Source organism: Trichomycterus rosablanca, chromosome 3 (genome assembly GCF_030014385.1).
Source record: "Trichomycterus rosablanca isolate fTriRos1 chromosome 3, fTriRos1.hap1, whole genome shotgun sequence".
Classification (NCBI taxonomy): Eukaryota; Metazoa; Chordata; class Actinopteri; order Siluriformes; family Trichomycteridae; genus Trichomycterus; species Trichomycterus rosablanca.
This window is the reverse complement of record NC_085990.1, coordinates 6,168,244-6,187,149: the sequence shown is the minus strand read 5'-3', so window position 1 is coordinate 6,187,149 and position 18,906 is coordinate 6,168,244. Positions and strand designations below refer to the sequence as shown.

The window sequence follows — 18,906 nt, the reverse complement described above, 5'->3', positions numbered from 1 at the left end:
CTCAAACTGCTGAAGAAGTTAATGCTGGTTCTGATAGAAACGGGTCAGGGCTGTTTTGGCAGGAAAAAGGGGGACCAACACAATATTAGGAAGGTGGCCATAATGTAATGCCTGATCGGTGTATAAATACAACATATGCAATATATCCCAGAGGAGGAAGCTTGACTGACCTTCAAGGCAGCAGATCCTCCACAGGCCTGAGTGTGTAAGTGCTCCGGGGTCCTTCTTGTCCTTGTTGTGTGGGTCATCCTGCGTGACATTTGCCGTGCTGTTGCAAATCAAAGCCCGCGAATAGAGCCAGTAATCCGTCCCGATCGCCACCGTCATCAGGCCGAAGGAGGCAAATGCCCCCACGATGGTGAGAAGGATCTGGATCCCCTTCTCACACACCATGCCTGCAGAGGGAACGAAAATGGTTCATTAGGATTACAGACAGGAAAAAGATGAGAGCAGATAAAAACGTGAGAGTAAAAATTATATTATTATATTATATTATATATAGAGCTCCATGACCTCCAGGGGGCGCAACCCTTCCTTTTAGGAACTTCCTTCTAACTTTTACCTTTAAACTTTCAAGTTATTCAAACATTTCTGCTAACACACCAGTGCTTGAATTCTGAACTCTCTGAGTTGGTGCCCCCTAGCAGGCACAATTGGCAGTGCCTGCAACACATAAAATTGCCCACTAGTCTGCTGGGTGCAAAAAGACCAGACTAAAAGGGAGTGGGGTCTTTGAGGCTGTGTAAGAACCCTGATTAGCAGCCCAAGACGCCTGTTCAGAAGTGGTGGGATGTGGAGATCAGCGAGTGACTCTCCGTGCAAACCGTTGACAGGTTGTTGGGCGGCCAAGACTCATTGATGTAAGAGGACAGGAAGGGCTATGGCATCTGGTAAGGACCAACAGACTGTTAATGAGGTTAATGTGGCTGCAAAGTGCCCATGCCAACCCCTGTCCACTGTCGAAGGCACTTATAATGGGCAAACAGACTTTAGGATTTAGGAGCAAAGGAAGATGGCTGACTGGTCCAATATATCCTGTTTTTCTGTGGATCATGTGGATGGCTGGGCACATGTGCATCATTTACTCATGAAAGAAATGGTGCCTGGATGCACTGAAGGATGACCCACTTCCTTGTACCAGATACCATAAGACATATATAAGGCATATATAGGACATTATATAGTTATATCATGTATATATAAAATTGGTTGTGTTCTAAAAATATGCAAACCTTAAATACTTATGTACTCCGGACAGAGACAATTCACTGCAGGGCATCAAACACAATCAGTGAATCAGTGAGTTGAGGTACACTTTATATGGCCGAAAGTATTTGGACTCCTGACTATGACCTAGTTGAAAATCCTATTTGGTATTAAAAGGTAATTAAATGGTATTAAAGTAGAGAGACCGCCATGTGATCTTTTCTTTTCTTGCTATAACAAGAGCCACTGGTTTCTGAGAAGGCTTCTCACAAGATATTAAAGTATGTCTGTGGGAATTTGTGCCCATACAAAAAGTCAAAAGAGCATTTGTATTGCTGGGCACTGATGTTGGTCAAGAAAGCCTTAATTCCAGTTCCAGTTTATGTCAGAGCTGTTCAGTGGTGCTGAGGTCAGGGCTCCAGAGTTTCTTAAAACTGAGATTTATTTATTTTTTTAATGCATTTTCTCCCCATTTTCCTCCCGATTTAGCACACCCAATTTTGTCTTCCGCTGTTACCAGAGATACCAGATTGCATCTGAGGAGAGCACGTCACTGTACACGCCTCTTCCGACACGTGTACAACCCTCCTCTTCTCGCCCCTGCTTTCTGCACAGGTGTCTCTTCCGCCAATTAGGGTCCTTACACAGCTTATGAAGAACCACCCACCCACACATAGTCCGGCCCCCGCCCTGCAGATATGGGGGCCAATTATGGCTGGGCGGTATATCATCAATATCGATATATTCGATTACACTTTTTACACAATGTTGAAAATGACCATATTCGATATATTGAGTATGCATAGAATATACAGGTTACCATTTGAAAACGTTTAAAACACAAAAGCGCTTAGCGGAACGCTTTCCTTCGCGTATGAGCATGGAAACTGAATCACTGAGTCAGAAACGACTCTTTACAGATGAATTATTGATTGTAATCGAATCAGAAAACTGTGCTCTTATCTATGTTAAAGATTCATTCGTTTTGCTCACTCTGGTTCAAGAGATTCAGATGTATAAACCAATCAGAGCTTCCTAATTAAATTTTGGATGGAATCTCTCTCTTCATTGGTTGCTGTATAATTGACAGATAAGTAAACAAATTACCAGTTTTAGTTTTCAACCGCGACAGCCGAGAGAATCAACTAAGTTAAATTATCGACGGTTTTCATTAGTTAGGTGGATAAACACAGTTAAATATGGATTTTATATTCTGAAAATATTCTGGAAATATACAAGATGGCTTCCAAGGTAAGCTGCGGTTATGATTTTATGCTGTTGTGTGGCTGATCTGGGTCACGGTGCTGCTGTTTACCGTGCGATTTCATTTTGCTATGATAGCAAAGCATTATCAAATATTAAAAATTTTCGGTTTTTTTTTTAATGCTTATTAATTTGAAGTAAAATGGACCGCATGGCAGCAGAAACTCGGTGCTGGTGTGGTAGCGGAATATCCCTAAACAATTGCTGTAAAGTTGGATGGATACAACTTCTTTTATATAATTAATTTATTACACTTGTTTACAATTGTTATGGCTGAAACACATGAATTTAATAATTATTAGGAATTAGAAGGGGTGTCCCAATACTTTTGTCCACATAGTGTATAAACTCTCAGAAGTTCCCAACACTCACACTATCTGCAGTGACACAAATAATAATATTGTATTTTAATTAATGTCTTTTTTAGCCCTGACCTGACGGCGAGTTTCTGTCCTTCGACTCAATTTTGAAATCTTTTTTTTCCCCGCTAGATGAGAATGTGTCGTCCCCTCGGACTGGGCAGTGTCCATCGACTGTCTTCACACACTCGTCCTCTTCTCTCTGCACTTGTTTTTCTCGTCTGACTCTTCTGTTCTTCTTATTCTCTCAGGTCAGTTAGGATAAAATACAATTTTATGGACACTGCTTCTGCTCCCGTGTGAATCTGCTCATTTGCTCCAATTACCAGTCATGGTCTGAAAAGTAAAAGGGTAAAAGAGAAAGAAACAAGAAACCATGTAAGAAACAAGAAAACCACACACACACACACAGACACACACACACACACGTTTACACCCCAAAACTGAAGTGCATGCAGGGATGCTCTGTACATAACTTAGCGAACGTAATTTAGCAGGTTTAATGCAAATCAGATCTCAGCCGTTAATAATTCATGTTGCAATATGGCACAGCCATCAAAACAGCTTTCACCCTGTCTACATTCTAAATCTGCACCAAAGCACTGCACCAACGGCAAGCACCTGGGTACTGAGTCTTATTTCTTTATAAACAAGCTGTACAGTTCACTGCTTCACAGGAAAAGCTTTAGGAATATGTATAAACTAGTCATTTTAAACCATTACAATAAACTGAGCAGAAGTTAACTATTGTTTTATTTTAATAGCCAAGAAAATTAGGAAATAGAAAATTATTATCAGCCCTATTTTCATGTGGGCAATGTGAGCCACCCAGCTAACATGGCAGCTAATGGATTGGCGCCCTGGCCAGAAGATAATAAGAAATAAAATAATAATAATACCAATAATAACAATAATTTGACTTTCAGGTGTGATTAGCTAATAATTGTAGAGCCTGAATATTGATGTCACACCAAGATAAATACAGAGATTTTGGTAAATGCCTGTTACAAAAAGTGAATTAAAATTTCTGCACTGTTGTAACTAAATTGACCAAAAGCCACTGTAATTATTCTGAAACAGCCATCTAAATGTTATTAATAAGTTAAGAAAATAAGAAATACACACATTAGGCATCCACTGCATTACACTTAAGGCCTGAAAAAAATACCTCAAATAATAATGATTAATACCTTACATAATAATATCAATACCTTAAATAATAATAATAATACTTCAAATAATATCAATACATCAAATAATAATAATAATGCTTTAAATAGTAATAACTCATATAATGCTACCTCAAAAAATAATAACACCTCAAATAATAATAATACCTCAAATAATAATAATAATAATAATAATAATACCTTAAATAATAATAATAATACCTCAAATAATAATACCTCAAATAATAACTTAAATAATGCTACCTCAAATAATAATATCAACACTTGAAATAATAATAATAGCTCAGATAATAATAATAACACCTCAAATAATGCTACCTCAAATAATAATAATAATACATCAAATAATAATAATAATAATAATACATCAAATAGTAATAATAATACCTCAAATTATAACATCAATACTTCAAATAATGCTACCTCAAATAATAATAATAATAATACATCAAATAATAATAATAATAATAATACATCAAATAGTAATAATAATAATAATAATAATACCTCAAATGATAATATCAATACCTCAAATAATGCTACCTCAAATAGTAATAATAATACATCAAATAGTAATAATACCTCAAATAATGCTACCTCAAATAATGCTACCTCAAATAGTAATAATACATCAAATAGTAATAATAATACCTCAAATAATGCTACCTCAAATAATGCTACCTCAAATAATAATAATAATACCTCAAATAATGCTATACAAATTATGCTACCTCAAATAATAATATCAATACCTGAAATAATAATAATAATAATAATAACTCAAATAATGATAATAATAATAATAATACCATTTACTGTCACTAAATTGCTTTAGCCGACCACCATAAAACCTAAATGAAAACACACACACACATTTATGGCACAGAGGAATTCTGTTGCTACATTTAATCCAGACTAGATGACCTTGTTTGATAAACTCTGGGGACTTTGGTTTCAGTAACAACCATGAACAGAGGTGCTAATAGGAGCCGGTAGTGAAAACCGCAACAACGACCGATCCAATCAATGAGAACAAGCTGTACTGAGCGTTACCGCGTTTTTACTGGCTTTACAGCCATATTGCTTCAGGGGGCTCAGGGTAGATCTGATATAAGAGTTTTTAGAACGGCCATAGAGAACTAAACACACCAAATCTGTATCAAATAAGAAATATTGGTTTGACTGTTTTGTAATCCGTGAGGAGCATTTAAAAGCTTTTACTCCCTTATTCACTCGGTCTAATAAATGACTTTAATGGGAGTTTTCCTCTTCACTGTTTGTGTGTGTGTGTGTGTGTGTGTGTGTGTGTGTGTACGGCCACATTTGTTTCTGCCTACGGCTATACAGAAATAACACCAAACGCCAAACTCTCTGCCAAATCCTGCATATGTATGAACAACTGAGACCATTCATACCACAGCAGAGCGTGATGAGTCAAAGCCCAGCTTCACATTATAGAAAGCCACAAATTCTATATTTTTCTGTTTGTTTATATATCTTATAATTTACATCAAAAAAGAAACTAAAAAAACCCTAAAATGATTGCACTTGTTACTTGATCATTGCACAAAGTTACGTGATCTGATTTGCTTTGTGATTTACATGTGATGCAGCAATTGGATTAGCTAAGCAGGGTTTAAACTTCCAGATTTTCAATAGAAGAGTTTATCTAGATATACGGCATTGCCTTATAATGTGTTTTTGATTATTGATTTGAATCTTGCTAGTGGCCGACCAGGCGTGTGTGCATGAATTTGATTGGCTAATGTGGAGCGGTGGATGGCTGAAACAGCCTAGCCATTGGAAAGCACACTTGTCAGTGCGCTCTCAGCGCCAGCCCCAGAACCGAATAGAAATAGGAGGGTTGTGTAAGGAAGGGTAAAAACTGTACCAGGTCCTGTACGCAGAACAGATCTGCAGTGGCGACCATTAAATACAGGAGCAGCAAGAAAAAAATTGAACTGTATTTATTCAAAGCAATATCATTTTATTAAAAAAATATTTATTAAAATTTGCCCAACAGATACAATATGACGAGATATAAACAACGTCTGTGACACAGATCAACATTTGTAATAACCCATTAAACCACATCAATTTAAATGTCTAGATGGATTTCGGTCAAAGCATTTGTTGACCCTGCCACCAGAGTGGCTGGTGTGTGTGTGTGTGTGTGTGTGAGTGAGTGTGAGAGGTGTATAGAGCAGGGCCGAGAGATGAATGCTGTAATGAAGGATTAGGGTGCAACACCTGAGCACTATTTACCATGTGGTCACCTTCAGCTCATGCCTCCTGTCATCTCCTCTTCTTAAACGTGTATAAATTAGACTGTATCTACACCAGCACACGCTGCTGTGTCCTGCTACTGGTCAACACTCATCAACAATCTACAGCACATGAACTATGATCACTTCTCTATGATATTTCTTCCAATCCTATTAAACTTATTCCAATTATAAAATAAGACTGTGTTTATATGTGCACTTTACTTAATAATCTGATAAAAATCTCTTTACATGAACACTACAAGTAATCACATCCAAAATGACGCGCATATGTAGAGTACCATTTAGTGTATATGTTACCATGACAACAAGCATCACGTGAGTCCAGTCAGAGTAAGAGAACCAGCTGTATGTAACCAGTTTTCAGTCTTTTTTTATTGCTTTAAAATGATGAAGAACTCAGGAAAATGTATTTCACATGCACTTATTAAAGAATGGGTGAGAGGAAGTTGTCACATCCTCCAACATTTAGAGGCACACAGTTCTAAACTTTGTCTCTTTTGCAAATCAGTTTTGAATTTTGTAAACTTCTGCTATTATGCATATGCACATGTGCAGAACGTACTTAAACATTCTGAATAAAAATGTAATCAAATACAGATGTTTACATGGATATTATTCTTCAATTATTTAATGGATTACTGACCTTGCTCAATCGGATAATAATTGTATTTGGAATCAATGGAAGTATGTGTGGAATGGAAATACGTGTTCTATTTAGATTGATATATTACTGATATTACTTGAGATATTGATTATTAATCAATTATCGGGCTGCATGTACACGTAGCGTGTCACATCTTCTGGAGGCTCATTTAGGATCTCATTAGTACTTAAATAGCTAGTGCCACTCAAAGTTGAAACAAACAAACAAACACCACACACAGATGAGGTAAATGACATTGATTAGCTCTTTACAATGGCATTACAATCTTAAGGACTGGGATATATTAGGCATCAAGTGAAGTCAGTTCCTGAAGTTGATGTCTTGGAAGCAGAACAGATGGTGTATAAAGATCTGTGTGACTTTGACAAGGGCCAAATTAGGATTACATCAACAACTGGGTCAGATCATCAAGTCTTGTGGGATGTTCTTGACATGCAGCGGTTAGTAACTAATAGAAAGTGGTCCAAGGAAGGACAACCAGTGAACTGGCGACAGGGTCATGTGCAGGTGAGCTGCATGGAGGAGTGAGCAGAATGGATTTCTATATGACCATTTGCAATTATAAATTGTAACATTGAATCATATGTTAAGATAATGTATACCTATTTCTTAATCCAATTTTAATGTTCTACCTCTACTTTATCCTGGTTAGGATCACAGAGGGTCCAGTTTTCCTAGAATCACTGGGATGTCAATCCATCACGGGGCCTCCGCTCACCTCAGACATAACCAATCATGTATCTGTGAAGACACCCGGGGCTGATGGCACCAATTGGGACTACAATGATCCCAGCAGTAGTGGGCTAGTGTGATGAAAAAAATGTATACATATTTTCGAAGGTATCAGTGACCAAATGCAAATACAAAAACACTTATAGGTGAATTACCAGACAAAATGATAATACGGATGTGTATCAGCTGTTGTCAACAGACAGATTTCTGCCAAATCTACAGTGTATCACAAAAGTGAGTACACCCCTCACATTTCTGCAAATATTTTATTATATCTTTTCATGGGACAACACTATAGACATGAAACTTGGATATAACTTAGAGTAGTCAGTGTACAACTTGTATAGCAGTGTAGATTTACTGTCTTCTGAAAATAACTCAACACACAGCCATTAATGTCTAAATGGCTGGCAACATAAGTGAACATGTCCAAATTGTGCCCAAAGTGACAATATTTTGTGTGACCACCATTATTATCCAGCACTGCCTTAACCCTCCTGGGCATGGAATTCACCAGAGCTGCACAGGTTGCTACTGGAACCCTCTTCCACTCCTCCATGATGACATCACGGAGCTGGTGGATGTTAGACACCTTGAACTCCTCCACCTTCCACTTAAGGATGCGCCACAGGTGCTCAATTGGGTTTAGTCCATCACCTTTACCTTCAGCTTCCTCAGCAAGGCAGTTGTCACCTTGGAGGTTGTGTTTGGGGTCGTTATCCTGTTGGAAAACTGCCATGAGTTTTCGAAGGGAGGGGATCATGCTCTGTTTCAGAATGTCACAGTACATGTTGGAATTCATGTTTCCCTCAATGAACTGCAGCTCCCCAGTGCCAGCAACACTCATGCAGCCCAAGACCATGATGCTACCACCACCATGCTTGACTGTAGGCAAGATACAGTTGTCTTGGTACTTCTCACCAGGGCGCCGCCACACATGCTGGACACCATCTGAGCCAAACAAGTTTATCTTGGTCTCGTCAGACCACAGGACATTCCAGTAATCCATGTTCTTGGACTGCTTGTCTTCAGCAAACTGTTTGCTGGCTTTCTTGTGCGTCAGCTTCCTTCTGGGATGACGACCATGCAGACCGAGTTGATGCAGTGTGCGGCGTATGGTATGAGCACTGACAGGCTGACCTCCCACGTCTTCAACCTCTGCAGCAATGCTGGCAGCACTCATGTGTCTATTTTTTAAAGCCAACCTCTGGATATGACGCCGAACACGTGGACTCAACTTCTTTGGTCGACCCTGGCGAAGCCTGTTCCGAGTGGAACCTGTCCTGGAAAACCGCTGTATGACCTTGGCCACAATGCTGTAGCTTAGTTTCAGGGTGTTAGCAATCTTCTTATAGCCCAGGCCATCTTTGTGGAGAGCAACAATTCTATTTCTCACATCCTCGGAGAGTTCTTTGCCATGAGGTGCCATGTTGAATATCCAGTGGCCAGTATGAGAGAATTGTACCCAAAACACCAAATTTAACAGCCCTGCTCCCCATTTACACCTGGGACCTTGACACATGACACCAGGGAGGGACAACGACACATTTGGGCACAATTTGGACATGTTCACTGTGGGGTGTACTCACTTATGTTGCCAGCTATTTAGACATTAATGGCTGTGTGTTGAGTTATTTTCAGAAGACAGTAAATCTACACTGCTATACAAGCTGTACACTGACTACTCTAAGTTATATCCAAGTTTCATGTCTATAGTGTTGTCCCATGAAAAGATATAATAAAATATTTGCAGAAATGTGAGGGGTGTACTCACTTTTGTGATACACTGTATGTACTGAGATCAGATGTATGAAGCGTCTGTATTAAAGAACTTAATGAAAACACTAAACACAATGCAGGAATAAACCCTGGACACGGTGCCAACTCAGTGCAGCATCTTTCGCTTGTTTTTGTGAGGTAGAAGGAAAATGGAGGTGAATTTTAAAGCCAGGTCCACAGAACCCTACCCACACTTCCTGTGATGTTATGTTTAATGCCACTGTGGATCAAATCAAGTGAGAAACAGCACAACAAACTACAAATGAACCAGTGACACTCCAGTGGACCTCCACACAAGAGCACTCTTGGTAATGTTTTAATGTGTGGCTTTATCGTCCGCAGAGCTCAAGGGGTGAAATGTAACTGCATTTGGGACAGTGATGGGTCAGGGAAAGTTCAGCCTTTACAATGATGCTGGCACTGCCTTGGATTTTAAGTGCTCAATATATTCTGGTTGCACCACTATGGCTGAGCCATACAGATCCCTCTGTACCATTTATATAACATTAAAGATAGATCACTAGAGCTGTACTGGACACTGTGCACATAACAGCGCTGTCTGTCTCAGACCCACTGTGGAAAAATGCTTCGGATACATTTTAAACAGGAGTTCATTTACACAGAACTCACGAGACTGTAATGAATGTAACTGGAATTTGTAGTTAAAAGATGCACCAGATCTGTCATGTAAATATAGATTTTTAACAATGCAAGCAGCTTTTTCTTCTACTTCTCTACAAAAACACCATGCAATCATATACTTTTCATTTATTCACTGTATGTTTTACCACCACATTATCCTGATCAGGGTCGTGGTTGGGTAAAGGTAGAAAACACACCGGATAGGTTAACCGTCCAGCACAGATTAGATACTTTATTACTATTAAATTACATACACTGTAATTGGAACGTAGCTTGCTCTGGCAATTATTCTGCTTGTTCTTGACGCCAGTGGTACAAAACTGTAAATACACATAAAGGAGGTAAACGTAATATAAATAAAATGGAACACCACAGTAAAAAGAAGAACACCACAATTAAAAACTAAAATGGAATTAACACATTCAGCTTTGTGTATAGGGCGGCACGGTGGCTCAGTGGGTAGCACTGTCGCCTCACAGCAAGAAGGTCCTGGTTCGATCCCCAGGCGGGACGGTCCGGGTCCTTTCTTCGTGTCTACATGGGTTTACACCGGGAGCTCTGGTTTCCTCCCACAGTCCAAAAACATGCAGTCAGGTTAATTGGAGAAACTGAATTGCCCTATAGGTGTGTATATGTGTGTGTCTGCCCTGTGATGGACTGGCGCCCCGTCCAGAGTGTTACTGTGTGCCTTGCGCCCATTGAAAAGCTGGGATAGGCTCCAGTACCCCCTCCCCCGCGACCCTAATTGGATAAGCGGTTAAGACAGTGAGTGAGTGAGCTTTGTGTATGATTTTACAGCAACATGAGGCAGCAAACAAAGTTCCAATGAGGTCAAATATTAGGAGTTTTACAAGATAAATATCCCAAAGGTACAGACACCAATACAACCACACAGGAAAATTTTACACTACGACAACGGAAGCATCCACTCCTATAGCAAGGCCATTTACAAGAATTTGGAATTTCTGTGCCCATTCGATCAAAAGAGCAGAAATGAAATCGCTATGGTCAGACAGGTAGACCGGGTTTGAAATCAACATGTTTACTTAGCTTCTTATTTTCACATGCTGGTTGGGCAGCACGGTGGCTCAGTGGGTAGTGCTGTCACCTCACAGCAAGAAGGATCCTAAGTTCAATTCCCAGGTGGAGTGGTCCGGGTCCTTTCTGTGTGGAGTTTGCATGTTCTCCATGTGTCTGCGTGGGTTTCCTCCGGGAGCTCCGGTTTCCTCCCACAATCCAAAGATGTGCAAGTGAGGCAAATTGGAGATACAAAATTGTCCATGACTGTGTTTGATATTATTATTAAAAGATTTGAACTGATGAACCTTGTGTAACCAGTAACTACCTGTCCTGTCATGAATGTAACCAAAGTGTGTAAAACATGACGTCCTAAAATCCTAATAAATAAATAAATAGATCACATACTGGTCACTTACAGGAATGGACGGCACCAGATTGTGCCAAATGTTCAGCCATAAACTAAACACAGAAATCGATGAGCACCCCGGTCATCCAGTGTTTATCTAATCATGAGCTTCAACACGCTGCTGCACAAAACCTGGAGCCCAAAACAGTGGGAAATGCAACATGGTCTAATATGTATTCTGTTTATACAATTTCTTACATCTGGGAGCTATAAATGTTTAAGTTATGGTAAGGATACTGTTTAGTATTGTGAGGGTTCATGATGATGATATGGGCAACCAACTAATAATAAAAACAATTTCATACCCCACCCCTCCATTTTTGTGATTGCAATGTTCACCTCGTTTTGGTGTAAAATTACAGAATGTACAGACACCGTCTCTGCTGGATCTGTCTTCAGTGTACCTGAAGGAAAGTCAATACGTTCACAGTTGTGCTGATCGAGTGAATATTCACACACACACACACACACACACACACACACACACACACACACACACACACACAGAGAGAGCTTTATATTTGAGCACCACATTGTAATTGGACCCGGCCAAACCTTCAGGGATCTGTCGCACAAAACTGGATGATTACTTTTTACATTTGTGCACTGCCTAATAAGTTAAGTGACATCTCTGTGTATGCACTCACAATTATAACAACAATAGTGGAACACCATTTCTTACTTTCTAAGAAGTAAAACAGTTTAAAAAGTGATATCCAAAGGTCAGATGTGGACTCCCTGTCAGGTTCGGGCTAAAGGATGCATGCAGATGAGGCTAAGAGGTTTATTTACAAAATCACAATCCAAAGCCGTAGTCAAAAACAAGCAAACGGTCGATACCCACACAAACATACACCAAAAGGGGAATCCAGGAGACAAAGTCAAAAAAGAAGGCAAAAAGTCAAAAACCAGAAAGTACAACGATCAGTAATAAGGCTTGGTACACACTGTAAATCAGAGACGATACTTCGCAATGAACTGAACGAAGCAAATCTCTTGATGCATGCTCAATAATCCAGCTACACAAATCCACAAAGTTGAATCAGTTCATCTGGACACAAGTTTGTTGTAGCGATACGTCTCGTCACACATCCAAGTGACTTCTTCAGTCTGAGCTGGTGGTGAATACCCCGACCTTATGTGTAGACGATTTGCATAACAGCCGATCACCGCCCATTGCATGACAATGGAACCGGTGATCAGGTCCATATGCAAATGACCATTAATTATAATGGCCATGTGTGCCTTTCACACATGATTGGGGTATAGCTCCTATTACGGCATTGTAAGATGGTGAGAGATGTACTCTCAGGTCCCCTCCCCGGTGAACGAAGCAAACAGCTTAAATAGACTAGGCAATCAGTGATTGGGTGAGGCCGATCTGGGATAGGTTGCCGGCTGCATGCTATAGGTCATGTGATCACCCAAGGTACCCTGGGTTCAAAGTATTTTAATAAAAAGTGTGAGGTCAATTAAGAGAAAATAATTTTTTTTATTTTAATGCCATGAGTTATATTTGGTGCAGACCCCACTATGTCTCTCACACTACACAGTTCCTGCTGTGATTTAGGTTAGTAGCAGCATCATCCAGTGGCTTCAGCAGTAATCACTGGAATGCTTGTTGGATAGAATAATCTATCGACCTACTTCAGACTGATAAAGTTACACTACATGGCTGAACATATTTAGAAACCTGACCATAAGCTTGTTCGGCATCCCATTTCAAAACAAATGGTATTAAAACAGAGTGACTTCTAGAAGGTTCTCACAAGACTTTGAATGTATGTCTGTGGAAATGTGGGCCCATTTAGTTATAGAGGATTTGTAAAACAAAAAGCCTTCCTGAAACTTCCTGAAACAAATCAAGAACCTTCTTACTGTGAGGCGGCAGTGCTACCCACCGAGCCACAGTGTCGTCCTATCTGGGTTACGGTTATTTACATTTTTTTCAATCATTTTTTTTTTCACAGTGTGGAAATTTGGGCATCAAGGTAGAGCTCTGCTTATCTTATAATATTGAAACATGTTATCAAGAAGGAATGATGATTGATCCTTAGTTTGGTTGAAGTTGATGCAGCTAAAAGTGGCACAGCGGGTTATTAAGTTAAGGTGAAAAATTACTTTCATTCAGTTATTATTCAGACCTAAGAAATAAGTGTGGCATATAGGCAAAAATCTAACAAATCAGGACAGGGTCACTATTATTATACAACATTACTTGTTATGTTATAAAAAGCAGGGCTGATTTTCCAGAGCATTGTGGGTTATTTTGTATTGCCTGGTATGTGCAGCTGTCTGTGGTTGAGTGAATATCCACAGTAAATGAGTCTGAATGCTTTAACACACACACACACACACACACACACACACACACACACACACACACACACACACACTTCAATCCCTGTAGACACGTTGTTGTGTGGAACAGTTAATTATAACAGTTCTAAGACTAACTAAAAATTAGGCCAAATGGGATGAGAAAGACATTTTGTTGTTTTTATTGGAGCTGAAGCTCTTACTAAATAAACCGCTTAGTAGCGGTACAGTAGTGTTTTTATTAATACCTTGGTCTTAATAAGGTGGCACGGTAGCGCAATGGATAGCACTGTCGCTTTACAGCAAGAAGGGCCTGGGTTCGATTCCTCTGCCATGCCTGCCCGGGGTTTTTTTGTGTGGAGTTTGCATGTTCTCCCTGTGTACTGTGTGGCTTTTCTCTGGGTGCTCCGGTTTCCTCCCTCAAGTCCAAAGACATGCAGTCAGGTTAACTAGGCCTACTAAAAATTGCTGTGTGTGTGTTTGCCCTGATATAGACTGGCAACCTGTTTGGGTTCTGCCCTTTGGTCTGCAGTGGTCAGTATCTATCAAAAGTGGTCCAAGGAAGAAACAGTGGTAAACAGGGTCATGGGTGGCAAAGGCTCACTGATGCACGTGGGGAGCGAAGACTGGCCCGTGTGGACCGATCGAACAGACGAGCTACTGTAGCTCAGATTGGTGAAGAACTTAATGCTGGTTCTGATAGAAAGGTGTCAGAATACACAGTGCATCACAGTTGCAGGGCTGTTTTGGCAGCAAAAGGAGGACCAACACAACATAAGGAAGGTGGTCATAATGGTATTCCTGATCGGTGTATATACAGTGTATCACAAAAGTGAGTACACCCCTCACATTTCTGCAGATATTTAAGTATATCTTTTCATGGGACAACACTGACAAAATGACACTTTGACACAATGAAAAGTAGTCTGTGTGCAGCTTATATAACAGTGTAAATTTATTCTTCCCTCAAAATAACTCAATATACAGCCATTAATGTCTAAACCACCGGCAACAAAAGTGAGTACACCCCTAAGAGACTACACGCCTAAATGTCCAAATTGAGCACTGCTTGTCATTTTCCCTCCAAAATGTCAAGTGATTTGTTAGTGTTACTAGGTCTCAGGTGTGCATAGGGAGCAGGTGTGTTCAATTTAGTAGTACAGCTCTCACACTCTCTCATACTGGTCACTGAAAGTTCCAACATGGCACCTCATGGCAAAGAACTCTCTGAGGATCTTAAAAGACGAATTGTTGCGCTACATGAAGATGGCCAAGGCTACAAGAAGATTGCCAACACCCTGAAACTGAGCTGCAGCACAGTGGCCAAGATCATCCAGCGTTTTAAAAGAGCAGGGTCCACTCAGAACAGACCTCGCGTTGGTCGTCCAAAGAAGCTGAGTGCACGTGCTCAGCGTCACATCCAACTGCTGTCTTTGAAAGATAGGCGCAGGAGTGCTGTCAGCATTGCTGCAGAGATTGAAAAGGTGGGGGGTCAGCCTGTCAGTGCTCAGACCATACGCCGCACACTACATCAAATTGGTCTGCATGGCTGTCACCCCAGAAGGAAGCCTCTTCTGAAGTCTCTACACAAGAAAGCCCGCAAACAGTTTGCTGAAGACATGTCAACAAAGGACATGGATTACTGGAACCATGTCCTATGGTCTGATGAGACCAAGATTAATTTGTTTGGTTCAGATGGTCTCAAGCATGTGTGGCGGCAATCAGGTGAGGAGTACAAAGATAAGTGTGTCATGCCTACAGTCAAGCATGGTGGTGGGAATGCCATGGTCTGGGGCTGCATGAGTGCAGCAGGTGTTGGGGAGTTACATTTCATTGACGGACACATGAACTCCAATATGTACTGTGAAATACTGAAGCAGAGCATGATCCCCTCACTCCGGAAACTGGGTCGCAGGGCAGTGTTCCAGCATGATAATGACCCCAAACACACCTCTAAGACGACCACTGCTTTATTGAAGAGGCTGAGGGTAAAGGTGATGGACTGGCCAAGCATGTCTCCAGACCTAAACCCAATAGAACATCTTTGGGGCATCCTCAAGCGGAAGGTGGAGGAGCGCAAAGTCTCGAATATCCGCCAGCTCCGTGATGTCATCATGGAGGAGTGGAAAAGCATTCCAGTGGCAACCTGTGAAGCTCTGGTAAACTTCATGCCCAGGAGAGTTAAGGCAGTTCTGGGAAATAATGGTGGCCACACAAAATATTGACACTTCAGGAACTTTCACTAAGGGGTGTACTCACTTTTGTTGCCGGTGGTTTAGACATTAATGGCTGTATATTGAGTTATTTTGAGGGAAGAATAAATTTACACTGTTATATAAGCTGCACACAGACTACTTTTCATTGTGTCAAAGTGTCATTTAGTCAGTGTTGTCCCATGAAAAGATATACTTCAATATCTGCAGAAATGTGAGGGGTGTACTCACTTTTGTGATACACTGTACATATACAGCTGGGTCAGCCATTCTACGGTGCCTCTGGAGCAGAGAGGGTTAAGGGCTTTGCTCTAGGGCCCAAAGTGGCTACACGGCAGAGCTGGGATTTGAACTCTCAACCTTTCAATTGATAGCCCAAAGCTCTACCCACTAGGCTACCACTGTACCTAAACAAGCAACCCATTCAACTGACCATGCTCACCTTTAGACAATTTAAGATCGATCCACCTTAATCATGTTTGTGCATGGTCGAAGTAAAACGAGGCTGACCCTGGTGGACACGTGGAGAACATGGCAAACTCTGCACGGTGGCCAAAGACGAGCACCCACATCAACCTGCTGTGCCACGCTGTTTTGTTCAGTTTTGGAACCGAGACTTAAACAGTCTAAAGTAATTTAGGAAGAAGGTAAGGAGAAGAATTCAGGGGCACATTGTTGACTCAGCCCTTCTATAGTTCTCATTGATCTAATACTGTGTGCAGTGCAGTGCAGCTGCTGTGCTCTGGATGGAGAGATAACTCAGAAAAACCCAAGGGACAGAGTGTGCTATCTCAACCGGGAGTGAGTGGGGGACAAAATATCTGAATGCCACCAGCACTTGACACCCACACAGTTCTTCTCACATGGAGAGAGCCGATTCTGTCACTTGGGGTCGATCTAGGCAAATATCACACTGGTGAGCACTTTTTTTTTCTTACAGTTAATTATTCTACAATCTGCCCTAAGAGACCAGAGTCGAGATCAGTTCAAGGTCACATACCAGAACTTATTAAAACATTTGAGCTAATTAAGAGATTTTTTTTTTGCATTTTATTCACTATTACATAATGTGGAATTTACTACTTATAGATGGGAAAATATATTACTGTATGATTTTATAACTAAACTCTTAGATTAGTATCAAAAATCAGCTTGACTGAAATTAATCTTTTTTTTTTATTACTCGGGTGATTATTTAAAGTAAAGATGGTTGCACAGTGGGTAGCGCTGTCATCTCAAAGCAAGAAGAGCTTGGGATCAATTCCCATTCCTGTGTGAATTTTGCATGTTCCTGCTATGTCCGTGTGGGTTTCCTCCAGGTGCTCTGGTTTCCTCCCACAAGCCCAAAGAAATGCAATCAAAAAAACTGAAAGGACTAAAAATTGTGCAAAAGTGCACACGTGTGTGTGTGTGTGTGTGTGTGTGTGTGTGTGTGTTTGTGCTGTAATGAACTGGGAACCTGTTTGGGGTGCTTTCTGCCTTTCACTTAATGAATCAGACCCACCACGACCCTGACCAGGATTAAGCAGAGGTGAAACAGATAATGAATGAATGAATGAATGAATGAATGTAGACAAATGCCTGCATGGCAAGTAAACGCAGGTTCACATTAATATTTGTGTTTTGATTTAAAATGTCAAACGTGAATATAAAGACATACGTACATGTCAGCTACACAGAGCTACACACAAAAGCGGAGTACATTAAAATCCTTTTAAAGATATGAATATTTTATTTTATTCCACTACTTATTTAAAGTGTACTTAGGGGTACAAAAAAGATCAGAATCCACTTTAAATTCTTGCCTTATTTTTTTACCTCGTGTTACTTTGAGGTGAACGGGTTTATTTTGAGAAAAAATAACAATATGGGATGCAGCACTCTCTGATTAGCTTCCAATCAGACCATCTAATCTTTGTTTTTGCTTCACATCTTTGATCGAGAGAATTTAAGAATACACAAATTCTAGAAAATAAAAATAGATAGATAGATAGACAGACAGACAGACAGATTAGATAGACAGACAGACAGACAGATAGATAGATAGATAGACAGATAGATATACAGATAGATAGATAGATAGATAGATAGATAGATAGATAGATAGATAGATAGATAGATAGATAGATAGATAGATAGATAGATAGATAGATAGATAGATAGATAGATAGACAGACAGACAGACAGACAGACAGACAGACAGACAGACAGACAGACAGATCAATTTATTAATCCCTATTTTTATTAAAATAAAAAAATAAAACAGAGAACAGCTTGTACAGTAGAATATTCTCTCTGAAATGATTACCTTGTTTTACTATAGGCTTGCTTGTATCATGACAGTGTAACAACTGTCCCTGTGAAAGGTCTAATGTGTCAAATATACCAAAAATATACTGATCCAACACTGAGTATTAGGGCTACTAATGTATTTTAAGCACAGAATAAGATAAGATAATCTTTTATTAGTCCCACAGTGGGGAAATTCAGTGTTACAGCAGTGAAGGGATAGCAAGGCACTTAGTAGGAGCAATGCTGGTTGTCTAACAGCAGCAGGAAGGAAGGACCTGCGATACCGCTCCTTCACACATTTGGGGTAAAGCAGCCTGTCGCTGAAAACTGTAATTTACATGACATGACACAGATCATCCACATAATCACAGGAAAAGGGTTGCTCATGTTATGCAGCGGCCTATTACACTAGCTAACAACTATTTGGGTTTGAATCTCAACAGTGCTATTGGCCAGCCATTTGTCTACCAAGAAATAATTGGCTATGTCTGAGGGTGTGAAGACCAAAGCCCGGTGATGGATTCGCGCCCAGG

At 40.2% G+C, this 18,906-nt stretch overlaps 1 protein-coding gene across 1 annotated transcript in view; it reads right to left on the bottom strand.

Moving 5' to 3' along the window:
• cacng8b (calcium channel, voltage-dependent, gamma subunit 8b) overlaps window positions 1–18,906 on the bottom strand; it is a 33,903-nt gene that overhangs the window by 8,272 nt on the left and 6,725 nt on the right. Inside the window, exons 2-3 of the mRNA XM_062991760.1 lie at window positions 2,904–3,164; window positions 171–395 (exon numbers count right to left, since the gene is read on the bottom strand). Of these exons, the coding sequence (XP_062847830.1) occupies window positions 171–393 (223 nt within the window). The 5' untranslated portion in view covers window positions 394–395; window positions 2,904–3,164. The remainder of the gene's footprint in view (window positions 1–170; window positions 396–2,903; window positions 3,165–18,906) is intronic.